This window comes from Plecotus auritus, assembly GCF_963455305.1.
Source record: "Plecotus auritus genome assembly, chromosome: 1".
Classification (NCBI taxonomy): Eukaryota; Metazoa; Chordata; class Mammalia; order Chiroptera; family Vespertilionidae; genus Plecotus; species Plecotus auritus.
In genome coordinates, this window is record NC_137770.1 from 65,823,208 (window position 1) to 65,844,447 (window position 21,240).

The 21,240-nt window shown below is 38.5% G+C and overlaps 1 protein-coding gene across 2 annotated transcripts in view; it reads right to left on the bottom strand.

The window, feature by feature from the left end:
* SLC12A1 (solute carrier family 12 member 1) overlaps positions 1-21,240 on the bottom strand; it is a 94,987-nt gene that overhangs the window by 62,186 nt on the left and 11,561 nt on the right. Inside the window, exons 3-10 of one of the 2 annotated variants that reach the window (XM_080645639.1) lie at positions 20,765-20,899; positions 20,543-20,618; positions 15,204-15,299; positions 14,582-14,677; positions 12,073-12,212; positions 9,711-9,821; positions 7,715-7,826; positions 5,459-5,586 (exon numbers count right to left, since the gene is read on the bottom strand). In XM_080645639.1, coding sequence (XP_080501765.1) covers positions 5,459-5,586; positions 7,715-7,826; positions 9,711-9,821; positions 12,073-12,212; positions 14,582-14,677; positions 15,204-15,299; positions 20,543-20,618; positions 20,765-20,899 — 894 coding nt within the window. The remainder of the gene's footprint in view (positions 1-5,458; positions 5,587-7,714; positions 7,827-9,710; positions 9,822-12,072; positions 12,213-14,581; positions 14,678-15,203; positions 15,300-20,542; positions 20,619-20,764; positions 20,900-21,240) is intronic. The other variant, XM_080645638.1, reaches the window with a different exon arrangement.

The window sequence follows — 21,240 nt, forward strand, 5'->3', positions numbered from 1 at the left end:
GCCTGGCATACAGTAGGAGTCAATAAATATTGAATTGAGGGAAGCATAGTCTCAATAGGCGTTCATTCCCCCACCAGAGGACATGAGACTCATCAATACAAATAAGAAATCAATGCAGTTAAAGTAAAAGTGTGGTTTATTTTGTTTCTTTGTTTTTTAGCTTAAATCCACTGATCAAAACCATCAAAAAGGTAAACTCATGGTGACTATAGACTCAACCTGACAGCTGCATAATCAAGCCAGTCTGTCCCTATATAGGAGGAAGCCATCCCTATGGAGTCACTCTGTGGTCATTAATTCCTTCCCACTCTTTCAGGAATATCTCCACACATGGTTTGTCCAATACAATGATTTGCACACATACACTAATTACTAAAATTCTGTGGCACACCACAAAATAAATTTTTTGCCAGTCTGCCCCCCCCCCCCCAAAAAAAAAGATATAATTTTGATTCATTCATACTTGGCAGCTACTGTTGTGTTGGCTGTTGGCATTTTTTTATTTGACAATTTAAGGGGAAAGAGGCAGTGCCCCTGACAAAATAGTCAGGTACTGCATGTTTTAAATGTTTCAGCGGCACACCGGTTGAAAATTGCTAGTCCAATACATATATGTGCAGCCTCTTCCTTCCAGGCTATTGTCTCTCCAAGTGAATGAGGCAGTGTGTGCAATTGAGCAGCACGTGGAGGGAAGAAGACAATCGTGGCTGAAGTGAGCCCCACTCAATCTCCTAATTCATGTTACATTTCAAAATTTATCTATTGATTAAGGATTTCTTGGGATCTGAGTGAAATGTGAAGAACTGATTTAAATGGGAAGAGATAAAATATATGGAAGGATAAGCGTTGTGAAGATGGAAGGCAGTCTTGTACCTAAAACACAGAAACTTAGATTTTACTTAGAACTATCTGCTACAAGTTCTAAAATTACTTATTTAGAATTTATGAGGGTCAAACTGACCTGATATAAATCAGAATGCCAATATCTTAATGTATGATCATATGTTCACATTGTCTGGCCTATAGATGCATTTCCCCCACAGGGCTCAGGACTTTGACAAATGCTTAGTTTTCATCCCCTCAGCGATAAACCTAAATCTAACTTTCCTTCACCTTTCTTCATTATATATACTCAGCGACCAGAATGGCAGAATGACCAGAACGACTGGTGACTATGACTTGCACTGAAGCAACCAACTGGCCTGATCTGGGCTTTGATCGCCCCCCTTACCCTCGGCCGGCCCGGCCCCCGATCAGACCCCAACACCCCAATCAGGGCCAGGGCCGGCTGGCCAACCTCCTGCGGCCCCCTCCCTCCTGCCAGCTGGGCCCGATGGGCCCCCATCAGGGCGGGTTGGCCGGACCCTACCCATGCACAAATTCGTGCACCGGGCCTCTAGTGTATGTATGTATGTATATGTATGTATATGTATGTGTGTGTGTGTGTGTGTATATATATATATATATATATATATATATATATATATATATATATATATATTGGATTTCTGCTTTTGTAGTGTGTCAACCATACCCTAATCTTGCATCTCTGAAAGTGTATCTTAACTGTCTTGATTAGACTTGGGTATCTCCCAGATCTTCTTCCAGGCACATATTTACAGATTATCAATGAGTATGTTAACAAATAGAAGGTTCAGGAAGGAACTTTGTGCCAACTCTCATTGACTGCCATCTTCAGAAAAATGCTGGGTTGTGAGCAGAGGTAGCATCTTACATATTCTTATAGTGTGAAAAAAATAAGTGTTTACTAAGTTGAATGGAGTCCATGATGTTTTGATTATTTTAAATTTCACTCAGAGAGAAATATGTACTGATGTTTCCTTGCCACTTCCCAATATGCTGCCACCTCTCAGTCCTTAACATGCTTGACCACTCTGGCTTTTGATCATGTAAGAATAAGAGAAATATTACTTCTCAAAGCATTATTCTCCCTTGGCTTTCAGGACCCCACTCTATCTTGGGTTCTCCTATGCCTGAGGCAGCTTTTTCTCTTTCTTCTTCAAGGACTCCTTCTCCACCATCAGTACTTTGAGTGTTGTTTCCCAATATGCTGCCTTGTTTTCTCCTCTCCTCCCTTTTGCACAGACCAGGATGAACTCATGCATGCCATGGCTTCCAGTCTTGCTCTAGCTCTTTTCTAGAGCTCCAGACTCAAAAAATGAAAAGGGTGTTTTATTTTACTATATTTTGCAGTAAAAAAACAAACATTATACATCACAGCCAAGTGTACACATACAGAATTTTTCTCAAACAATTCTTTACTGCAAATGCTGTCTTCTGATTATTTTCACATCAGTGCTGTAATAGAATAAAATACAATAGAGACATACCCAGAAATCTCCAATCTGATATCCTTCTGCCTTTTCAACCTCAATGGCCAAATATGAGCTTCTTTTTTTCTCATCTATTACACCATGCAATCAATTCAGTAGGTTGCACCAGCATGAAATGAATACTCTATTGTATTTTATTCTATTACAGCACTGATGTGAAAATAATCAGAAGACAACATTTGTAGTAAAGAATTGTTTGAGAAAAATTTTGTATGTGTACACTTGGCTGTGATGTATAATGTTTTGTTTTGTTTTTTTATTGCAAAATATAGTGAAATAAAATATCCTTTTCATTTCCTCTTCTAACTCTAATAAAAGCTGACCCTTTTGATCCATATTCCCTACCATAGCCTTAATTCAAGGCCATGTCATCTGTTGCCCAGACTTCTGTGATATCTTCTAATTGATCTTTTGCCTCCAGTCTCCCTACTATCAGTCTCCTTCTCTCCCCCTCCCGCCTCCAGCACACTATCCATCCTTCACAATCTGATAGCAGGCTCTCTCTAAAACATATATCTAATCTTGATCTAACTTCCTTAGTGTCTCTAGCTAGTTTTGGGATAATATCCAAACTCCATTGTCTGTAGTTTAAAGGACTTCTGAGTTCTATTTACTAGTATAAATGAGGGTATGTGCTGAAAGTTAAGCTTAATAGTAAAATCACCAAAGTATTTTTAAATGGAAAGGAAAAAAAACCCACCTTTTAATAGCAATACTATTACCACTTGTGCCCTAAAAATCATGAGATAGCCTCTTCATTTCCTTCACATGCAAAATCAAACTTAGTGATTTCTCAGTACAGATTGATAGATAAGTAAAAATCTTTACTAATATAGCATCCCTAACTTAAGTTAGCATTTACCTCAGGAGAAAGAAATTGTAAGTTTTGCCTTTTTAGGTAGTCATCTTTTTTAGTTCTTTGCTTACTCCCAGAGTGCCCAGGACACAGAGAAGGCCCTTTATAAATGTTTATTAATATATTGATGCAAATATTTTTCTTGTGTGCCCTGTTCTGCAGGTAAACTAATTCCCATCAGAAGCATCTGTCTCTGTGCCTTTTTGCATTCCATTCCTTCTGTTTTGATTGTCCCTCTCTTCTTTGTTCTATTAATGAAGTCCTTGAAATCTGGATTGAATGTCCTTCCTCTGAAAGCCTTCCTTCACTTCTTTAGGGACAGCAACTACTGTTTCTCCTTTACCTTGCATGTGATCTGTTTTTGCTTCTTAGGACTCAGTTAGAGTAATTATGTCTCCCCTTAGACCACGAGCTCCTGGAGGGAAGGGCTGAGGTCTCTGCTTCCCCGGTGCCTGGTGTAAGTAGGCTCAGTAAGTGTTGGCTGAGCTGAACTGACTACTAAGCATCTAATACAAAACTTGTCTTTAAGAAGTCTGAGGAAAGCACAGGAGTCTTTCATTCAAATGTGTACATGCAGTTTATAGAAGCTTAAATCAATGGCATCTGATACTTTTCCAAATCTGAGAAACTAGAAGCTCAACATCCACAGCTAAGTTTCATGAAGCAGTGATATTTACCACTTGAATAATTTTGAGCAACTTTATGTTTCTGAGCCTCAGCCTAATCTTTTTTTATGCCATATTTCTGCTCAAAAATTTACCGAGGCACTGTGGTCCTTAATATAACAAATCCTAAAGCCTTTATTCATTCACTCAATAAATATTTATGGAAGCTTTACTAGCTCTGAGGTTACAGCAATGAACAAAACCAAAGGCAAAACCCCACTTTCATGGAGTTATATTCTAGGGCAAGCACCTCTCACTTGGTCTCTCCAACAGCTTCTCCTTACCTTATAAGGTTATCCAGTATCATGAGAGCTTTTCCAGTTAAGATGTGAGAGATCCTTACTGGTCCTAGTTTTCCCCTTGCCTGACTGTTCTTTTGTTTCTCTGCCTGTAGTACATTTTCTCACCAATAGTCAATACTTAGCCTTTGCTTTCAGTTCACACTCAAGCGTTACTGCCAGGAGAAAATAATCCTTAACTTAATAATTATTCATTCATTATTTTATCTTCCAATCCATTTGGCAGTGCCTATGGTTTTCATTTATACATATCTCTTGATGGCTCTTGCAAACATTTCTTGTTTTCCAAAGTAGGTTATAAATTTCTTGAGGTAAAATCTGTACCTTCTACTTTATGTGTGTGGTGGGGAGATACTGTTTATTGTCTCCTAATATTCTTTCTCACCTTCTTCCTTTTACCATAGAACCCTCTAAAATGTTATCTGGACACATGACAGCCCAGCTGGACACATTTGCCAGCCTTCTTTACAACTAGAAAAGGTCACAGACTAAATGCTGGCCAATGGAATGTCAGCAGAAGTGATACATTGAAGGTCCAGGAATTGCTTGTCCTTTGCTTCCTATTCATCTTCCGATGGACTGGAATGTGATCTTGGAAATAATCAGTAATTTTTGACCTTGCAGATGAGGGAAATCCCCAAGGGAATGGTAAAACAGGGAGGTCATTTGGGTTCCTGTGCTACTTTTTGGAGCAGATCTTTCTTACTCCACTGGGTGGCTATGAGTTCAAATTTTTATTCACTAAAAAAAATTTCTATATTGTTTAGGTCAAAATTACTGGTCTTTTATACAACATTCAAACCATATCCTAACAAATACAATGCTCCTTACAGTAGTTAACATAGAAAAATATGAGTGTCAGATAAATACCAATTAAACAAGTGTATGTATCCCTAAATTTAACATCAGCATTCAGCAATAAAGTAATTTGTCTTTGTTTCTTGTTTGTTTTTCTTAAATGTTCCATGTTCTTACACATTATGTGTTTAAAAGAGAAAGTGGTGGTTCTGATATTTTTTTCACTGAACTGTATTTATTTGGTTGGAAATGTGACACATGCTCTACTCTGCCTTTTGATATCACTGAATAAGACTTTGGAAGGACTACCAGAAATAGGATAGTTTGGTACTTAAAGATAATTGAATAATCAGGAAACCTTACAGAAATGTTATGGTTTGAAAGCTGTAGAGAAACATGGTCACTATTGATCTCTGTAGCTCTTTGTGCTGCCCACCAACTGCACCACCACCTCCCGGGACTACAAAAACAGAGAAAACAACATACCTCCAAGTCTCCTGAGATATTGGCACCTGCAAGAATCCCAGTGGCTGCTGGGAAAAAAATGGCAAAGACAGAGAAGAAACCTTCTCCTTTTGTGAAGCTTGGCCCAAAGTTTTCTGCAAATATTGATGCTGCAACACAAATAATGAGAAAATTATTATTAGACATTCTTCACAGAGTAGGAGATAAAGTTACCTTTGGCTTCTATAGCACTAAATGCAAATGAGTTCCTATAATCTAAATGAAATGAACTGAACGATGTTGGTGTGCTCCTGATGAACCTCATGGTAATATTTGTCAAAGGTCACATACATATCACAAGGTCTTAGATCTCTAGAACAGAGCTCTGCAATTTTTTTATATTTTTTAAGTTCTTTATTGGCCAAGGTATTACATATGTGTCCTTATCCCCCCATTGCCTCCCTAACCACCCCCCGTGCCCTCACCCCCCTAGTGTCTGTGTCGATTAGTTATGCTTATATGCATGCATACAAGTCCTTTGGTTGATCTCTCCTTGTTCCACCCACCCTCCCCTGCCTTCCCTCTGAGGTTTGATGGTCTGATCGATGCTTCTCTGTCTCTGGATCTGTTTTTGTTCATCAGTTTATGTTGTTCATTATATTCCACAAATGAGTGAGATCATGTGATATTTATCTTTTTCTGACTGACTTATTTTGCTTAGAAGATTGAAAAATGAGGAAATGGAGAATTCTCTCATGGTCATATGGGCATACTCACAAATATGCCACAAAAACACTCTTCTACACATATACAACTAATTCTCACATGCATAAATACCTTAATCAACACACTGCTTTTCTATGCCTTTTTTAAAACTGCAGAACCTTGTGGATGGGGCTACCTTACAATTTTGCTGTTATTATTCTCACCTACTCACCCCTTGCTGAGATTGAATTTTAAATCCTTATACCAAATTATTATCTACTAGAGGCCCGATGCATGAAGATTCATGCAAGAATGGGCCTTCCTTCCCCTGGCTGCCAGCACTGACTTCGCTCTGGCCTGAGCCGCCTTTTCACTCAGGCCTGGAGCTGCCTTTCTGCTCTGGCCCAAAGCCGCCTTTCCACCTTCCCATGCTGCCCAGAGGCCCAGAGTGGCTGGGGTGGTGCGGAACGCCTGCAGCGTCGCCATCGATGACACAAGCATCCCGCCCCGCCCCGGGCCACTTGGTGCCTGTGTATGCAAATTAACCCACCATCTTTGTTGGGTTGATTTGCATACTCACTCCTGATTGGCTGGTGGGTGTCGCAAAGGTACAGTCAATTAGCTACTCTTTTATAGTGTAGATGAGAGAATACTATTGCCCCAGGTTGTCACCAATGAAAAGGAAATAATCTAGAAGAAAAGGAAATGGAAGCAAGAAAAGAATGAAAAAATGTGAACAAAAGAATCTGGAATAATGCAAACACAAGGAAAGAAAACTTATAGCATCAGAAAAAAATACATCAGGAGGTAGAAGGAGAGAAAAGAATAACAAGGAAAAGGTTGTTATCATGCAAAGCAAACAAGACAATCCTTATAAAGAAAAAGAATCAGAAAGAAAGAGATATCATATAAAAAGGAAATGAACACTGACAAGTGAGCAAATGAAGGGAAATCTTTGTAAAATCTCAGCAGTGGCTCCATGAGTAAGCTAGAGTGGGAAGCTAGGAAAGAGTGAATCTGTGGGGTAGGAGAGGGGAGAGAAGTCAAATTCCATGCTCAGTGACACTATCTCAGGATGCTACAGGAAGTAACTCCTACAGTCTTTTATGCTTGAAAACCCAACAGTGATACTAGGCAATGCTATTAAAAAGCAAGGTGCAAAAAAGTTGAGCAATGAAAAAAAAAATGACTGTTTTTTCCTTTAGTGCTCTCAGTGGTTGAACCAATGGTCTGAGCTTTCTCCTCCTTTGCATGTGCACTCTGCTTCTACTCTTTTGACAGTAGCAAGCTGTCTAGCATTTAAAGGTTTTCAAGACACTTTTACATCCACGATCTTACTTGCTTTTTAAAAATCCCCTCAGGAAGTTTTTATTACCAGCTTATCAGGAAAATCTGAGACCCAAGCATGTTAGGTGAGCCTTCTAGCTGGTAAGCAGCAGGGTTGAGACTCACGCTGGCTCTCCTGAATCCAACCTCTGGCTCTTCCCTGGATCACTTGGGGATTCCAAGGATTGAGTGGCAGTTACAGGGATGCTGATGGAGGTGAGCAACAGAGAGCTATTTATTGCAAAGCAACTCATTTGTCAACTGTACCTTGGTAGTTAAAGAAACCTCTGGACTTCTTCTCATTGTTGGATGGGATGACTGTTCCAATGAAGAAGTTTGCAATAGCAATAAGAAGAATGATCAGAAGGATCACTTGAGCCTGGAATGGCAAAGTAAAAGAAGGCCAAATTAGATTTATTTAACAATTTTGTGCAAAAACATGAAAGTTATGTTCCCCTAATGAAAGACTCTGTCTCATTATTCCAGTTGAGACTCTATTTCCCAGAGTAGGTTATAAGTAGATCCTAATGGAATGACATCTTAATAAGCCTTATTTGACCTGAGTATACATATTACATTTTCAATGGGAATATATGCTTGGACACTTGAAAGTGACATTACAAGAACATTCTAAGTACTAGGTAGGTAACTCAATGAAGTGTCCTCAGGAATATAAGTGAAACCCAAATTTTTAACATTAATATTAATAGAGCTTATTTCCTTTTTAGGCAGAGCACCATGGATTCTTCCCATCCCCAGTGCTAACTGCAGAAGTACAAGAACACAGAATGACTCATAGAATTCCCTGGACACTTAGTGTATTTGATGTTGGGCTGCCAATGTGTTCCCGGCACAAGCAGCCTGCAAAGTTGACCAGCCAAATTGTCTATTTTTAGTTTCCCATACATTTCAGGGTGTTTATTGACTTGGCATTTCCACACACTGTTCCCTCTGCTAAGAAGGCACTCCTCTTTGCAGAACTATTTCCTTCTTCTCATCCTTTCAGTCCTAGTTACCTCCTCAGACAGGCCTTTCTTGACCACTGGATCTAAATCAATAATAGCTAACATTCACCAAGGGTTTACAATATAACAGCTGCAAATTTAACTTTATCAGTATTCTTTCAGAAGTAGGTAGTATTATCAACATTTAAAGATAAAAAGAAACTGAGTCATGAAGATAAATTAAACAACTTACTAAGGATCATACGGTTATAAACTAGATTTGAATCTAGGCATTCTAACAGCAGAACTTTAACTTCTACCCTCTATTATCATGAAACTATATCATCACCCTCAGGGAATAAAGCCATTGAAAGTGGATTTCCCATTATTTTCTATCTCAGTGCCCTGCTTATTGCCTTCATAGTACTTTTACAATTTACCATGTTATATGTACTTGTTATATCCTTGATTATTACTCAGATCCTCATAGACCATGTACTCAACTAGGGTAGAAATTGTGCCTGTTTTATTCAGGGCTGAATAACCAGTTCCTAGCAGAATGCCCAGGACAAGTACTTAATCAATTGTTGTTTAATGTGTAAGTGCATAATCCATAAATAAGTGCCATGTAGGAATGTTTCTTATTGCTTTCTATAGATGGATGGCTTTGGCCATCTTTTCATAGCCGGTGATGCAGTCTCATTACTGCATCTTTAGGTATATAAGTTCAATTTCAATTAGACTAGTCACTGTATAGTTACAAAGCATTCAGAAAACATGATCCCCATCATTTAGAAGTTTACTAACTGTTTTACTACTCTTTAAATCCAGGCATTCTCTAGTTCCAAGGTCTGTCATGCCCTCTAATTTGCTACTGAAGTACTAAATTTCAGAGAATGATCGTTTTTGCCTCTATTACCTTCTTCCAACACATTTGCCATTTCTTTTGAGTTTCAACAGCCACCTTGAAAGGGGCTACCAGGGGTGTGATGGTGAAACACAGGCTGCCAGCATGCACTATTGCTATGATCATAGGGGATCTGGGCATGAAGATGGCACCAACCATGGTGGTTGTATCACTGTGATGATACATAAAAAAGGACAAAGCACTGATCTGATCATGTCACACATGAGCTGTGAGTCATGACCACCTGGATGTCATGCTTGGAGGGTTTGGTGTTCCATGTAGGCCTAACCTGCAACTTTTCCATAGTAAGTAATAATAGCAATTTTTTTTAAAATATGGGCCTCCTTCTGTCCCTGCAACTTGTTCCAGACCTGACCACCGGTTGTTGATAACCTCATTTTGTGAAATTCACCTTTGCCTCCCATTCCATTCCAGCTACTGAAATTCCTAAAAGAATCACCACTGTGATTGAGCCTATGATCCGGATATCATTGGTTGGATCCACCATCATTGAATCACTTTCCTGGGGGGAAAAATCACAAAAATAGTTAGAGATGGAGCTTTTATTTTTTTCCCTTGTGTATTTATTGTATTATTTAACAGTAAGATGAGGTACTATACACTACTGTCTGGGGCCATACAGGATAATGGAAAAATGAAGTGCTCATGAATTTGAGAAGATAAAGAACTGAACATTATCCTTTTCTAGAATAATAGGCCTTTGATAGCCAAAGTTAGGAGTTGGACATTTTAGAGATTCATTCTAATTACAGCTTTAGAAGCTATTATAGCACTAAGTAAAAGTATGTGTAGATACACATATCATGTATTGTTTCAGAAGAATGACTAGTTATTTTTGTGTGTCAGAAATTCTAGAGGAATAAAAATGAGTGTTTTCCAAAGTGTATATTGGAATATAAGTTTTATTCAATTAAAGAACAAACTACACAAAGCAGGCAATGCATCTCTTGAAGAGAGCATACCTTATGAACTGTATGACCCACTCATTTATTCATCTAATTTTTAAATAAATATACTGTTACCAATTAAATTCAGTGAATGCTATCACTACCACAGAAAGAGAACTAGAAATTAGGTCATATACCAGCTAATGCACACATATATACCACCTAGATGGGGCACCTCAACTAGGAAACGCCTAGTTTTCTGCAGTGGGTTATTCTAATGTTTGAACTTTCTTTCTGTTTGTAAACCTATAATAATAATAATAATAATAATAATAATAATAATAATAATACAGTAGTCCCCCTGCCCTTATCTGTGGCTTCCCTCTCCATAGTTTCAGTTACCCATGGTCAACCATGGTTCAAAAGTATTAAATGGAAAATTCCAGAAATAAACAATTCATAAGCTTTAAATTAAGTGCTGTTCTGAGTAGCATGATGAAATCTTGTGCTGTCTGCTCTTTCCCACTTAGGATGTGAATCATCCCTTTGTCCAGTGTGTCCATGCTGTATACACTGCCCGCCTGCCTGTCAGTCACGCAGTAGTCTTCTAGGTTATCAGATCAACTATCCTGACATCTTGGTGCTTGTGTTCAAGTAACCTATTCTACTTAATGGTTCCACAGTGCAAGGGTAGTGATGCTGGCAATTCAGATATGCCAAAGAGAAGTCAAAGTCGTAGAGAGCTTCCTTTAAGTGAGAAGGTGACTACAGTACAATAAGGTATTTCAAGAGAGACCACATTCATATAGTATTTATTATCGCATATTCTTAGAATTTTTCTATTTTATTGAGTTATTGTGGTTAATCCCTTGTGCTTAATTTATAAATTAAACTTTATCATAGGTATGTATAGGAAAAACATAGTATATGTAAGGTTTAGTGCTGTCCACAGTTTCAGGCATCTACTGCAGGGCTTAGAACATACCCTCAGTGAAGAGGGTGGGACTACTGTATTGCTGCTGCTGTTAATAATAACCATTATTTAATAACCATTATTTACTATATGTTATGCAGTATTTCATGTACATTATTTCATTTGATCTGTACCACATTTCTATGAAATGCATAGAAGAGTATTAGTCCATGTTAAAGATTTTGAAAACAAGATTCAGATGAATAGAGGGATTGGTCCAACAGCTGGTAAATGTGAGTCAGGATTTTTTTTTTTTAAATATATTTTATTGATTTTTTACAGAGAGGAAGAGAGAGGGATAGAGAGCCAGAAACATCGATGAGAGAGAGACATCGATCAGCTGCCTCCTGCACGCCCCCTACTGGGGATGTGCCCACAACCCAGGTACATGCCCTTGACCGGAATCGAACCTGGGACCCTTGAGTCCGCAGGCCGACGCTCTATCCACTGAGCCAAACCGGTTTCAGCAATGTGAGTCAGGATTTTAAGACAGATTTGTTTTTGTTTTTTTCATCCTCACCAGAGGATAATTTTCAATTGATTTTTAGAGAGTGGAAGAGAGAGGGAAAGAGAGAAATATCAATATGAAACACACCGATTGGTTGCCTCCTGTACAAGCCCCGACCAGGGCCTGGACTGGGGAGGAGCCTGCAACCGAGGCACGTGCCCTTGCCCAGAATCTGACCCAGGACACTTCAGTCCGCAGGCCGACGCTCTGGTTAAGTCAGTTTTAATGTCAAGCCTAGGGCTCCTTCAACTATATCCAAGTTCCACATTCTGCAGAATAAATCTATTTCTTCTCATCTTGCCATAATAATATGCCCTACTGCCCTGAAAAAGCAAATTAAGCCAAATTATCTTGCTTGAATAAAAAAAGAAGAGCTTTTACTTACCTTAAGAAGGTCTACCACAGTCTCAGCAAATCCCACCACATACATAGCAACAGCCACTGCGTTGGCAAAAGCAAAGATCAAGCCTATAGACCCACCGAACTCTGGCCCTAAGCTCCTGGAGATGAGATAATAGGCCCCACCTGAAACAGAAACAACACGCTTTACATGAGGAACCACTAAGGGATTTAGTTTATTTATTTTATAAGGGACTTAGTTTATATGGCAAAATAATTCTGAACATCTGAGAACATGTAAAATATTAATTGTCCTAATAAAAAGATAATATTTTCTTAATAATTTTAGGAATCTGTGTCACCTTAATGAATAGCTTAAACCTTCCTTGCACTTTGTATATTATCTACAATAGAGCTATCCTGACTCAGTAAAATCCAACTTATTGAAACCTAATTAAACACAAATGTTACAAACAAGAGTACAGCAAACTTTACCAAAAGTGCTTTGTCTTTTATAAAATTTCATTGGAAAGTTCAAATCAATAATGCAACTGAAGTAAAATTTTATATCTGAAATTTCCAAAGACAGGCAGGCTAGGCAGAAAATGAAGTAGGTGAAGTTTATCATTGTTATTCTAACTCCCTTTCTGTTATAATTTTCTGGTACATATTTGCTGTGTGTAAAAGGAATCTGTATAGTTCTGTGTATCATCCACTCTATAAATCATACTTGTGGGGTTTTTTAAATGTTTTTAGTTAAAGAAGGCATGATTGTTGCCAAATACCTCTATGTGTATGGAGGTGACAAATGGGAAGAAAGGTAGGGAGGGCCTGGAACAATTACTTCTCCCTTGGACCTTGAAAAGGTATCTCTATATATGGCTGTGTACTTGTGTGCACATGAAATACTGAGCTGGATTAGCTAACTGCTTAGAGAGTACTGAGAGTTGTCAGTGAAGGTAAAAAAGATTAAAGGTTGAGAGGCCTGGATAACTTGATATTATCACAGACAATAGTAAATTAATAACTTCCTATACTGAGCTTGTTTTAGAGGTAGACAGAATTGGTAGGGAAATGACATTGAACAAACGTATCTAAAAACGAAACAAATTGTCTTTACCGAAAAGGAATTTCCTCCACTATAGTCACTCCTGTGGGTTAAGGGGTCAAAGTCTTCTCTGAAAATGTAACCTATTATCTAAGTGGGGCAAATCCCCATTATTTCCTTTGTTCATATTACATTAAATAATTCGGCTAGCCAGTTACTTAGGCTTGGTCAAAATGAGAGCCACACAGAAATAATGAGAGGAGGTATGTTGTGGGTAGCAAGGTATTTTAGAAGCTCTTGGGTGGGGAGACTTGGGTAAGATACCCAAATAGAAACCCTGAGGAACCAAAGCAGAATGGAAGGGGGAAGAAAGAAGTTAGGACATTGATCAACTTTAGGCACTTCGTTTTCTGTTTAGGCCTGCTTGTTCTTGGATAATTTGAAAGAAACTGTTTTGTTTGTTTTTCTCTTTAAAGATCTTCTCATGGCTGTTGGACACTGGAAGGATAGTGTTGGGGTGAACTCTGAGGACAGAGTGGGATGTTTCAGCACTGACAGTTGGGCCACTGAAGAAGACCCATGCTGAGGGGACCTAGGAGAGAGCCAACAGGGCTTGTCCAAGGCACAAAAAATGCCCTCTTTCCAGACACCTGGTCACTCTCTACTTTATAAACATGTTCAATCACTGGACATGGGTTGAAGAAATCTTTTCTGGAGATCTCTTAATATTAGTTGAGAAGAACGTTGTCTTACTCCTTACATTTTGGGTTATTTTGTCTTATTTTAAGGCTTTGGAGACTGATTATCAATATAAAATTTTTACTTCCAACATTAAATCAACTCTAGATGTTACTACATAACCAAGCTTGCAGTCATAAGTAAATGAATCGGCTTACCTCCTCTTACTACTCCATTTGTGCAAATGGCAGACATAGAAATACCTGTGAGTGTTGTCACTACCACACTCAGGCCAATGATGATGACTCCAAGACCTGCAAAATCCCCCAAGAAAAGTGTTTGGCTCCAGTACTTCAAGAAGTCCCCAGTACATCAGGAGGCAGCAGTCTGCCTCTTGTCATAGAAGGTTCAGTCTCCCCATGAGAAACCTGAAATGTTCTAAAGAATCCTTTTCCACGAAGGTCTAGGAAACACCTGAAATGTACTAAACTTTAAAATTGAAGCCATGTCCAGGAATGATTTTCCAAGAAACACCAGGAAGAGGAGTGCAGACTAGCCTGAAAAATAAAACATTTGCGCAAGGAAGTTGAGCATCTGGAAACTGGGACCTGCAATGTGCCAGAGAGTCCATTAGAAAAGAGACCACAGAGTGGGCCAGGTCTATATACTCACAGTACCTCATATTTCCTTCAGCATCCAGATCATCCAAAGAGTTAGTCAGGCTTCAAGAACATTGGGCTCCTTTCTTGTTCCCATAAAAAAAAGTATATAAAAAGTTTTGCCTACCCTTAGTAAGCGATGAGAGCATTAGATATCTTAGAAATTTTACCTCCACGCACAAACCCATTAGTTGCTATTGCAGAAGTTGACAACCCAGTAATAGAGGTTACCATGGTGGAAAGAAGAATTATGACAACTCCAAGACCTGTTAGCAATGAAAGATAAAAGATAGCACATTTTACTTTTCTTCCTTGGATTCCGTATTGCCACAAACTATACTGCCTTTTGTTTAAGTCTTCATGTCCAAGACTTGGGCCACAACGGAGTTCCTTTGTGCTAAAGAGAAACTGGTTTGCCTGGCATACAGATCAAGTCAGAGGACTGCTCATTACGATGAAGAATGGTTTCCAAAAGTAAACACAACTTAAACTGCAGCCCTGGAAAGGAAACGTTGACTTGTGCTGATGTCCTAGGAGAGAAACTACCCTGGCTGTGAAAAGAGAAAACATGACATTTGACCTTCTCTCTTGCTTGAGAGGAATGAATGAGAGAGTTGGGGGTTGACAAAGGTTAAATCCTTCCCCATTCTTCTTGCATCTCTCTTGCCTGAGGAGGGGTTGGGGAAAACTTGGATTACCTTTAAAAACACTCCAGAAAGGTCAGTGGTGAACTATTTGAGCCTGTGTTGCCTTTACCTTACAAATGATCATGCGGGTCACAAGTTTAATTACCTCCTCTGACATATCCATTTGTGGCAATAGCAGAGGTGGATAAACCTGTGATAGCAGTCACTGTCACGGCTAAGCCGATGATAATCACACCAAGACCTCAGTTGAGAGAGGAAAAATAAAGGCAATTAATTGGTGGAACAATCCATTAGGTCATTTGCATAAAAACCAGCAAGTCTAGGGTAATCACCAAAGGACCACATTTGGGTTAATAAGGTGGCCTAACAATTGCCACAGAGTAAGTGCTCAGTTCTAAAGTTTTCTGTCAATAGTAGTACAGATCCTACAAACTCATGAGCTAAGATGTGGAGTGTGAAATTGAACACAATGAAGCAACTATGGCTGGTCAAAATTTAACATGAACCTCACTGATGATGATGATGATGAAGTTCTAAAATTTACAAAAGCCTCCATTAATCAAAAAAAGGGGGATAGCAGGGTAATATCATGTAAGGAAAAATATCCTATAAGTAAATTACATCTAGAAAACTTTTACTTTACAAAATTAATTTTCATTTGTAATGCTAACAGCAAGACACCCATGAAAAACACACATGGTATCTAAATAAGACAAAGGAAAATCGTTTGGGCAAAAATAAAAAGGATCCCAAATCAACTATATAGAAAAGATTCCTTTATTAACTTTTGGTCAAGAATATGTTTGTATATTTTCAGAAAACAACTCCAAGACCATGTGGATTCCTGCAACAGAGAGGAATTGACAGGTCTGCTCCAACCACGAAAACAAGAGGAGAAACAGTCCAGAGATGGAAGACGCTGATGACACCTTGCCACGCTAGCAGTCAGCAGCTGTGTGACGCAGCAGGTTGCCTAAGACCAAACCAGAGAGGGTCGGACCTGCATTGCCACCATGTGCCCACCATCCAGATATCATTGCTGACATGTACACTTAAGGAACTGTTTGACATTGAAACGGGGACTCAGAACTGTTGGACATTGAAATTGGGACTCAAACATTTTTTGTTATTATACGTTTATTTCTAGTCTGCAGAGGCAAGATTTTTTAAAAGAAAGAAAAGGGGAAAAAATAGATACAGAGGCAAAGAAGCATTGAACAGACTGTCAAACTACAGCGGGAAGGCAGAGGAGGTTGGCGGGGGGGGTGGAGGGTGCTGTAAGAGATCAACCGAAGGACTTGTACGCATGCATATAAGCATAACCAATGGATAAAAGACACTGGTGGGGGGGCAGGTAAAGGCATGTACTGGGGGGAAGGGGAGGCCGGGGGGAGGTCAATGGGAAAAAAAAAGGAGACATATGTACTACTATTTGTAATACTTCAAACAATTAAAAAAATAAATAATAATAATAATAATAATAATAATAATAAAATAAAAATAAAGACACCTATACACATAGTAATTGGCCTATACAATACCAAGCTGTTAATATAACTAAAGAGTAAATGTTCATCTTTCCAGGTAACTATCTTTTTATGTACATTTGGTTGTGTGGGAGTGAGAAATTAGCTATAATCTAACAAATTGTTCATCTGGCAGATAAGTAATATGGAAAGAACCAAATTGAACTACTTTCACTCACTGGCTATGTGACTTCTGACAAGTCAATAATTTTCTGAGCCAAAATGGCAGTGAAATGAGAAAGAATGCATGTGTGAAGTGGCCAGCATTGTGCATAGAACACAGTCCACAATCAGTGGCACTGCTTTGTGATCTGATCCATAATAGTCATAATAGCTATTGTTTATTAAAAGCCTACTCTCTATCCAGCTATGTGTTAGATAACATGAGAGATACAAAGAACAAATAAAATTAAGAAAGCTCCCCTCCAGGATCTTATGATATAGAAGTCAATGATTATGAGAGGGAGAGAGTGGTAAACCAGAATTCAAAGGAAGTCAAGAGTGCCCTCAGCTAAGGATTATTTTGAGCTAAAAGTAGTTGAAAAGAAGCAGATACTTCCCTCTATTTGCCTAAACATAGGACATAAATTTGTAAAGGTGCCAGAGACAAGTCTAAACCATTACCAGCTGGAATTGGTACCAGAGGAACATAAGCTTATCTTCTATTAGTTCCTCTATATATTTGTCTTCCCACAATTTGCCACCCTCTGTAAGTGTTGGCAGGCTCTCTAGGTCCAAGGATGATTAGAAGGGTTATCAGCCAAGAGAGGTTGTGATCTCTCTGGACATTCCCCAGGAGAAATGGAAGTCTAGGGAGATGAAGAGAAGAAACGGGAACATCTTGGCTCTAGCATAGGTCTCTAGGCTATTTTACAGGTGCAGTAGGAAGAGGCTAACCATGGGTGAAACATGCAAACTCAGACCATATTGCTTTGGCACCTGTACATTCCTAAGTGTGGTGTCCTAAGAAATAGTTGCACTAAATTTTTTTACATCTATTGCAGGAGTCCTGGGGTGAGCATCACCTCTTCATCACTATGTAGCCTCAGTTCTTTGTACCTCTAAAAGTGATTTCTTTTGACTTTTACACATCATTTTGCTCTTGACTTTGTTTTCAGTAAGTTTGACCAAATGTTTAGTTCACCCCAACTATACAGAACCATATAGTTTGCATTTCAGGGCATTAAACCTACTCTGATTTTATTTCCCTACCTCAATTTTCCCCTTGCCTCTATTTTCCCAACAATTCTTAATTTATCCTTTGGCATTGCATACATTTCTGTAAATCATATGCAATCCTGAAATAAAATTTATTCATTTAAACAGTAGAGGGATTTGTTTCTCTCTCACAAACATAAAATCCCAGGCTAAAAAGTAAGGTGGAGAACATTTAGTTCATAATTTTCTCAAAGTACAGTCATCTAGTCACCTACTCCAGAAAATGCCTGGGGCACCTACTAAAAATGCCCATACTTACTGAGTTTGATCTTTCAAAGTGAACCCCTGGATTCTACAGTTTTTTTAAAAATATACTTTATTGATTTTTTTACAGAGAGGAAGGGAGAGGAAAAGAGAGTTAGAAACATCGATGAGAGAGAAACATCGATCAGCTGCCTCCTGCACACCCCCTACTGGGGATGTACCCGCAACCAAGGTACATGCCCTTGACCGGAATCCCTTCAGTCAGCAGGCTGACGCTCTATCCATTGAGCAAAACTCGTTAGGGCGATTCTACAGTTTTAAAATTTAACATCCTAGGTAATTTTTATGCACCCCACAGTCCGAAAACTATTGCACTATCCTCAGCCTGTCTAATTGGTGTCTGCCTATTCAACAAGGTTTTTTAGCATTTATCTTCAAAGAATTGATTAGGAAACCATTAATCCAGCTCCCTAATTTTTAGATGACAAAATGACCCTCAAAGAGTATAAATTACTTGCTTCTGGTCATACCTGCTTTTCACACCCTTCTTCCCTGCCTGAGAGTTAAGTTTACAGGAAACTATCTGGCCCCAGCCGCAGTCTCCAAGGCAGAGAAGAACAAGGAGATGGCATTATTGGCTCATTCTACCATTTGCTTTTGGGGACAAGACAACCAACACTCCTGACTCCAGAATGGTTACCTAAGGGCTACAGTTGGTTACTCCTGGCTCCAGCTTTCTTCTGGCTTTGTTCCCGGGGTCTGGGCTTAGTGTATTCAGGTTTCTTCTCCACGCTATCCCCAAAGCAGAAAGAAACTATTTGTATTGTTTCTTTTCTTACCCAATAAAGGGGACTCAAATGGGACCCAGGTGGTGACTTAATGAACTCATTTAGCTTTAAATTTAGAGCAAAGGCCAGTAAAACTGAGTAAGGGTAGTAATATGTTTCTACTACTCACTAAAGTCTATTCTCTGAGAATTAAAAGAAAGGGTAGTGTGAAACTTATTTTAACAGCCATTTAGATAGAACTCTATCTCTTCTAAAGTAGGATTGAACTGTGTAAGTAAAAGGTCTTTATGAAAACAAGACTGATGTCTGAAAGCATAATAAGCAGTTTAACAGAGGATAGGATTCTTCCTATTTTACAGTGTTGCAATAAACATAAAACTGGATTGACTGTGAAGAGTAATGTAAGATCTGATTAAAGTTCAGATTATAGCCCAAACATATGGATGTTAAATAAATTGCATTAAAAAGAATTACTTTTGCCCTTGGCTATGCCCACACCTCCAAACAAAGTAATGTTTCTTGATGATCTCAATAAGTTACTAAACTGCCCTTAGAAACTTAATTTTGCATGAAACCCTGGAGCAAAAACTTGGCAATATTAAGATGCAGATTTTCCATGGAACAGCATATACTTATTTGGGACCCTGAGGCTGTAAGCATTCATTTGACATGCATCATAAAGCCAGCAAGCAGCCCTTTGTCAGGAACCCAGCCTTTGCCAAACATGAAACATGGAAAAACTATGGGAACAGGTTCCAGTTTTTCAATTTACAACCCAGACCTTTCCTTTTCCGAGTTAGTCTTCTGATAATTCTGAATGTGTTTTGAGGAGCAAAGGTATTAAATAATGATCAAGTACCTTTTTAATGAGAAGTGAGATACATTCTGGAATAGTATCTGAAAGCATATCCAAATGTCTATGTTCTTGATACTAATGATTTATAAGTCTTCCCTAAGAGTGAATCCATAATGTATTTTCCATATATAGAGTAGAACACATTATTAATTTTTATCACATTAAATCAGGAACTTCGATAAAATTCAAATACATTTTTATATAAATTTTATTAATATACTTTCAATAAAAAGATTTGCCACAGGAAATAATACTTTAAATAGAATATAATATTTAAACATTAAATAATCACTCATAATAATTTCAACAACATTCATTTTCCATTTAGAAAAATTAGCAAGAGTTATATATATGATCTCAGTCGTTTTATCTATCACTGTACGCTTCCATCTGGCAATACTTTATTAACCTTTGTTTTCTTACTGCTGATATCTAAAATGAACAGAACTATTTTCTTTGGAAAATGTTCAACAATTCAGCATTTTTAATAGTCAGGTCACATTTTCACTTGTTTTCCTCAAGTTATTTTTACTTAGTGAAGTTTTGCCAATAATCATAAGGAGGATACTCTGATAAATGTCAGTATGTCACAAATATGAATACTATTATTTAATATGAATGTGTGTATATATTCCTATACACCTAAAACTCTATGAAAATGTAGAAATATTTCCTTGAGCATTTATCTGGTTGGCAAACTGGAAAATTCCAGTCTCCCAGGAGTTAATGCTTCACCTTTCCTCTCTGACAAACAAGTCTGAGAGGCAAAGCAAGAGTACAAATGCTCTTCTGTGACCTTCATCTCACATTCAGCATTAATGGTGAACACAAACTGCTTATTGAACTTGAAATTGACATAAAAAATTATATAAGAGAGGGGAAACATGCTTACCGATTCCAGCTTCTCCAACAATCCAGGAGAGGCGAATGAAGAGCATGACACCCCAGATATTCAGCATGCACCTTACCTGTGGATGGAAGGATGTTGAAAGGGACATGAGAAGTGATAGTGCGGCAAACCAGGTCTTTGTAACCCTGGTGTTCAGGCCTTGTTAACAGTCTGCTAGAACATTGAATGGATCATTCTCATTTGTAAACAGAGGAGCTTTCTCACCAGCACACCTTTCACCCATCCAAACTTCACAGCACCAGATTTATCATCTTCTTCTTTGTTTTCAGCTTGTTCATCTCCAGGCATCCCATCACCGTTAGCAACCCTGTCAGTTGAACCTGGGGCCACTGCCACATTCTGCATTTTTACAGAGAGCACAAACACAGTATACGGTCAACAAACACACGTTTCCATAAAAATTTCAGAGCAAATCAAAACAATGGACATAAACTCTTAGAAAAAAAATAATTCTAGACATTTTAAGATAACAATTTCTGCCCTGGGAAGCTGAAGGCACTAAGACTACCAGTGTGGTGAGCAATCTGGACAGTTCTTCTACTGGTAAGAATATTGCCTTACAGGAAAATGGACACAAAAGGAACAAAAGAGAGAAGAAGGGATGCAATAAAAGGAGGAAAGTCTGTGAATGAGGATCTTTAAGAAGACTTGGTAAGAGGACCTGAAAGTTAACCTTCCTT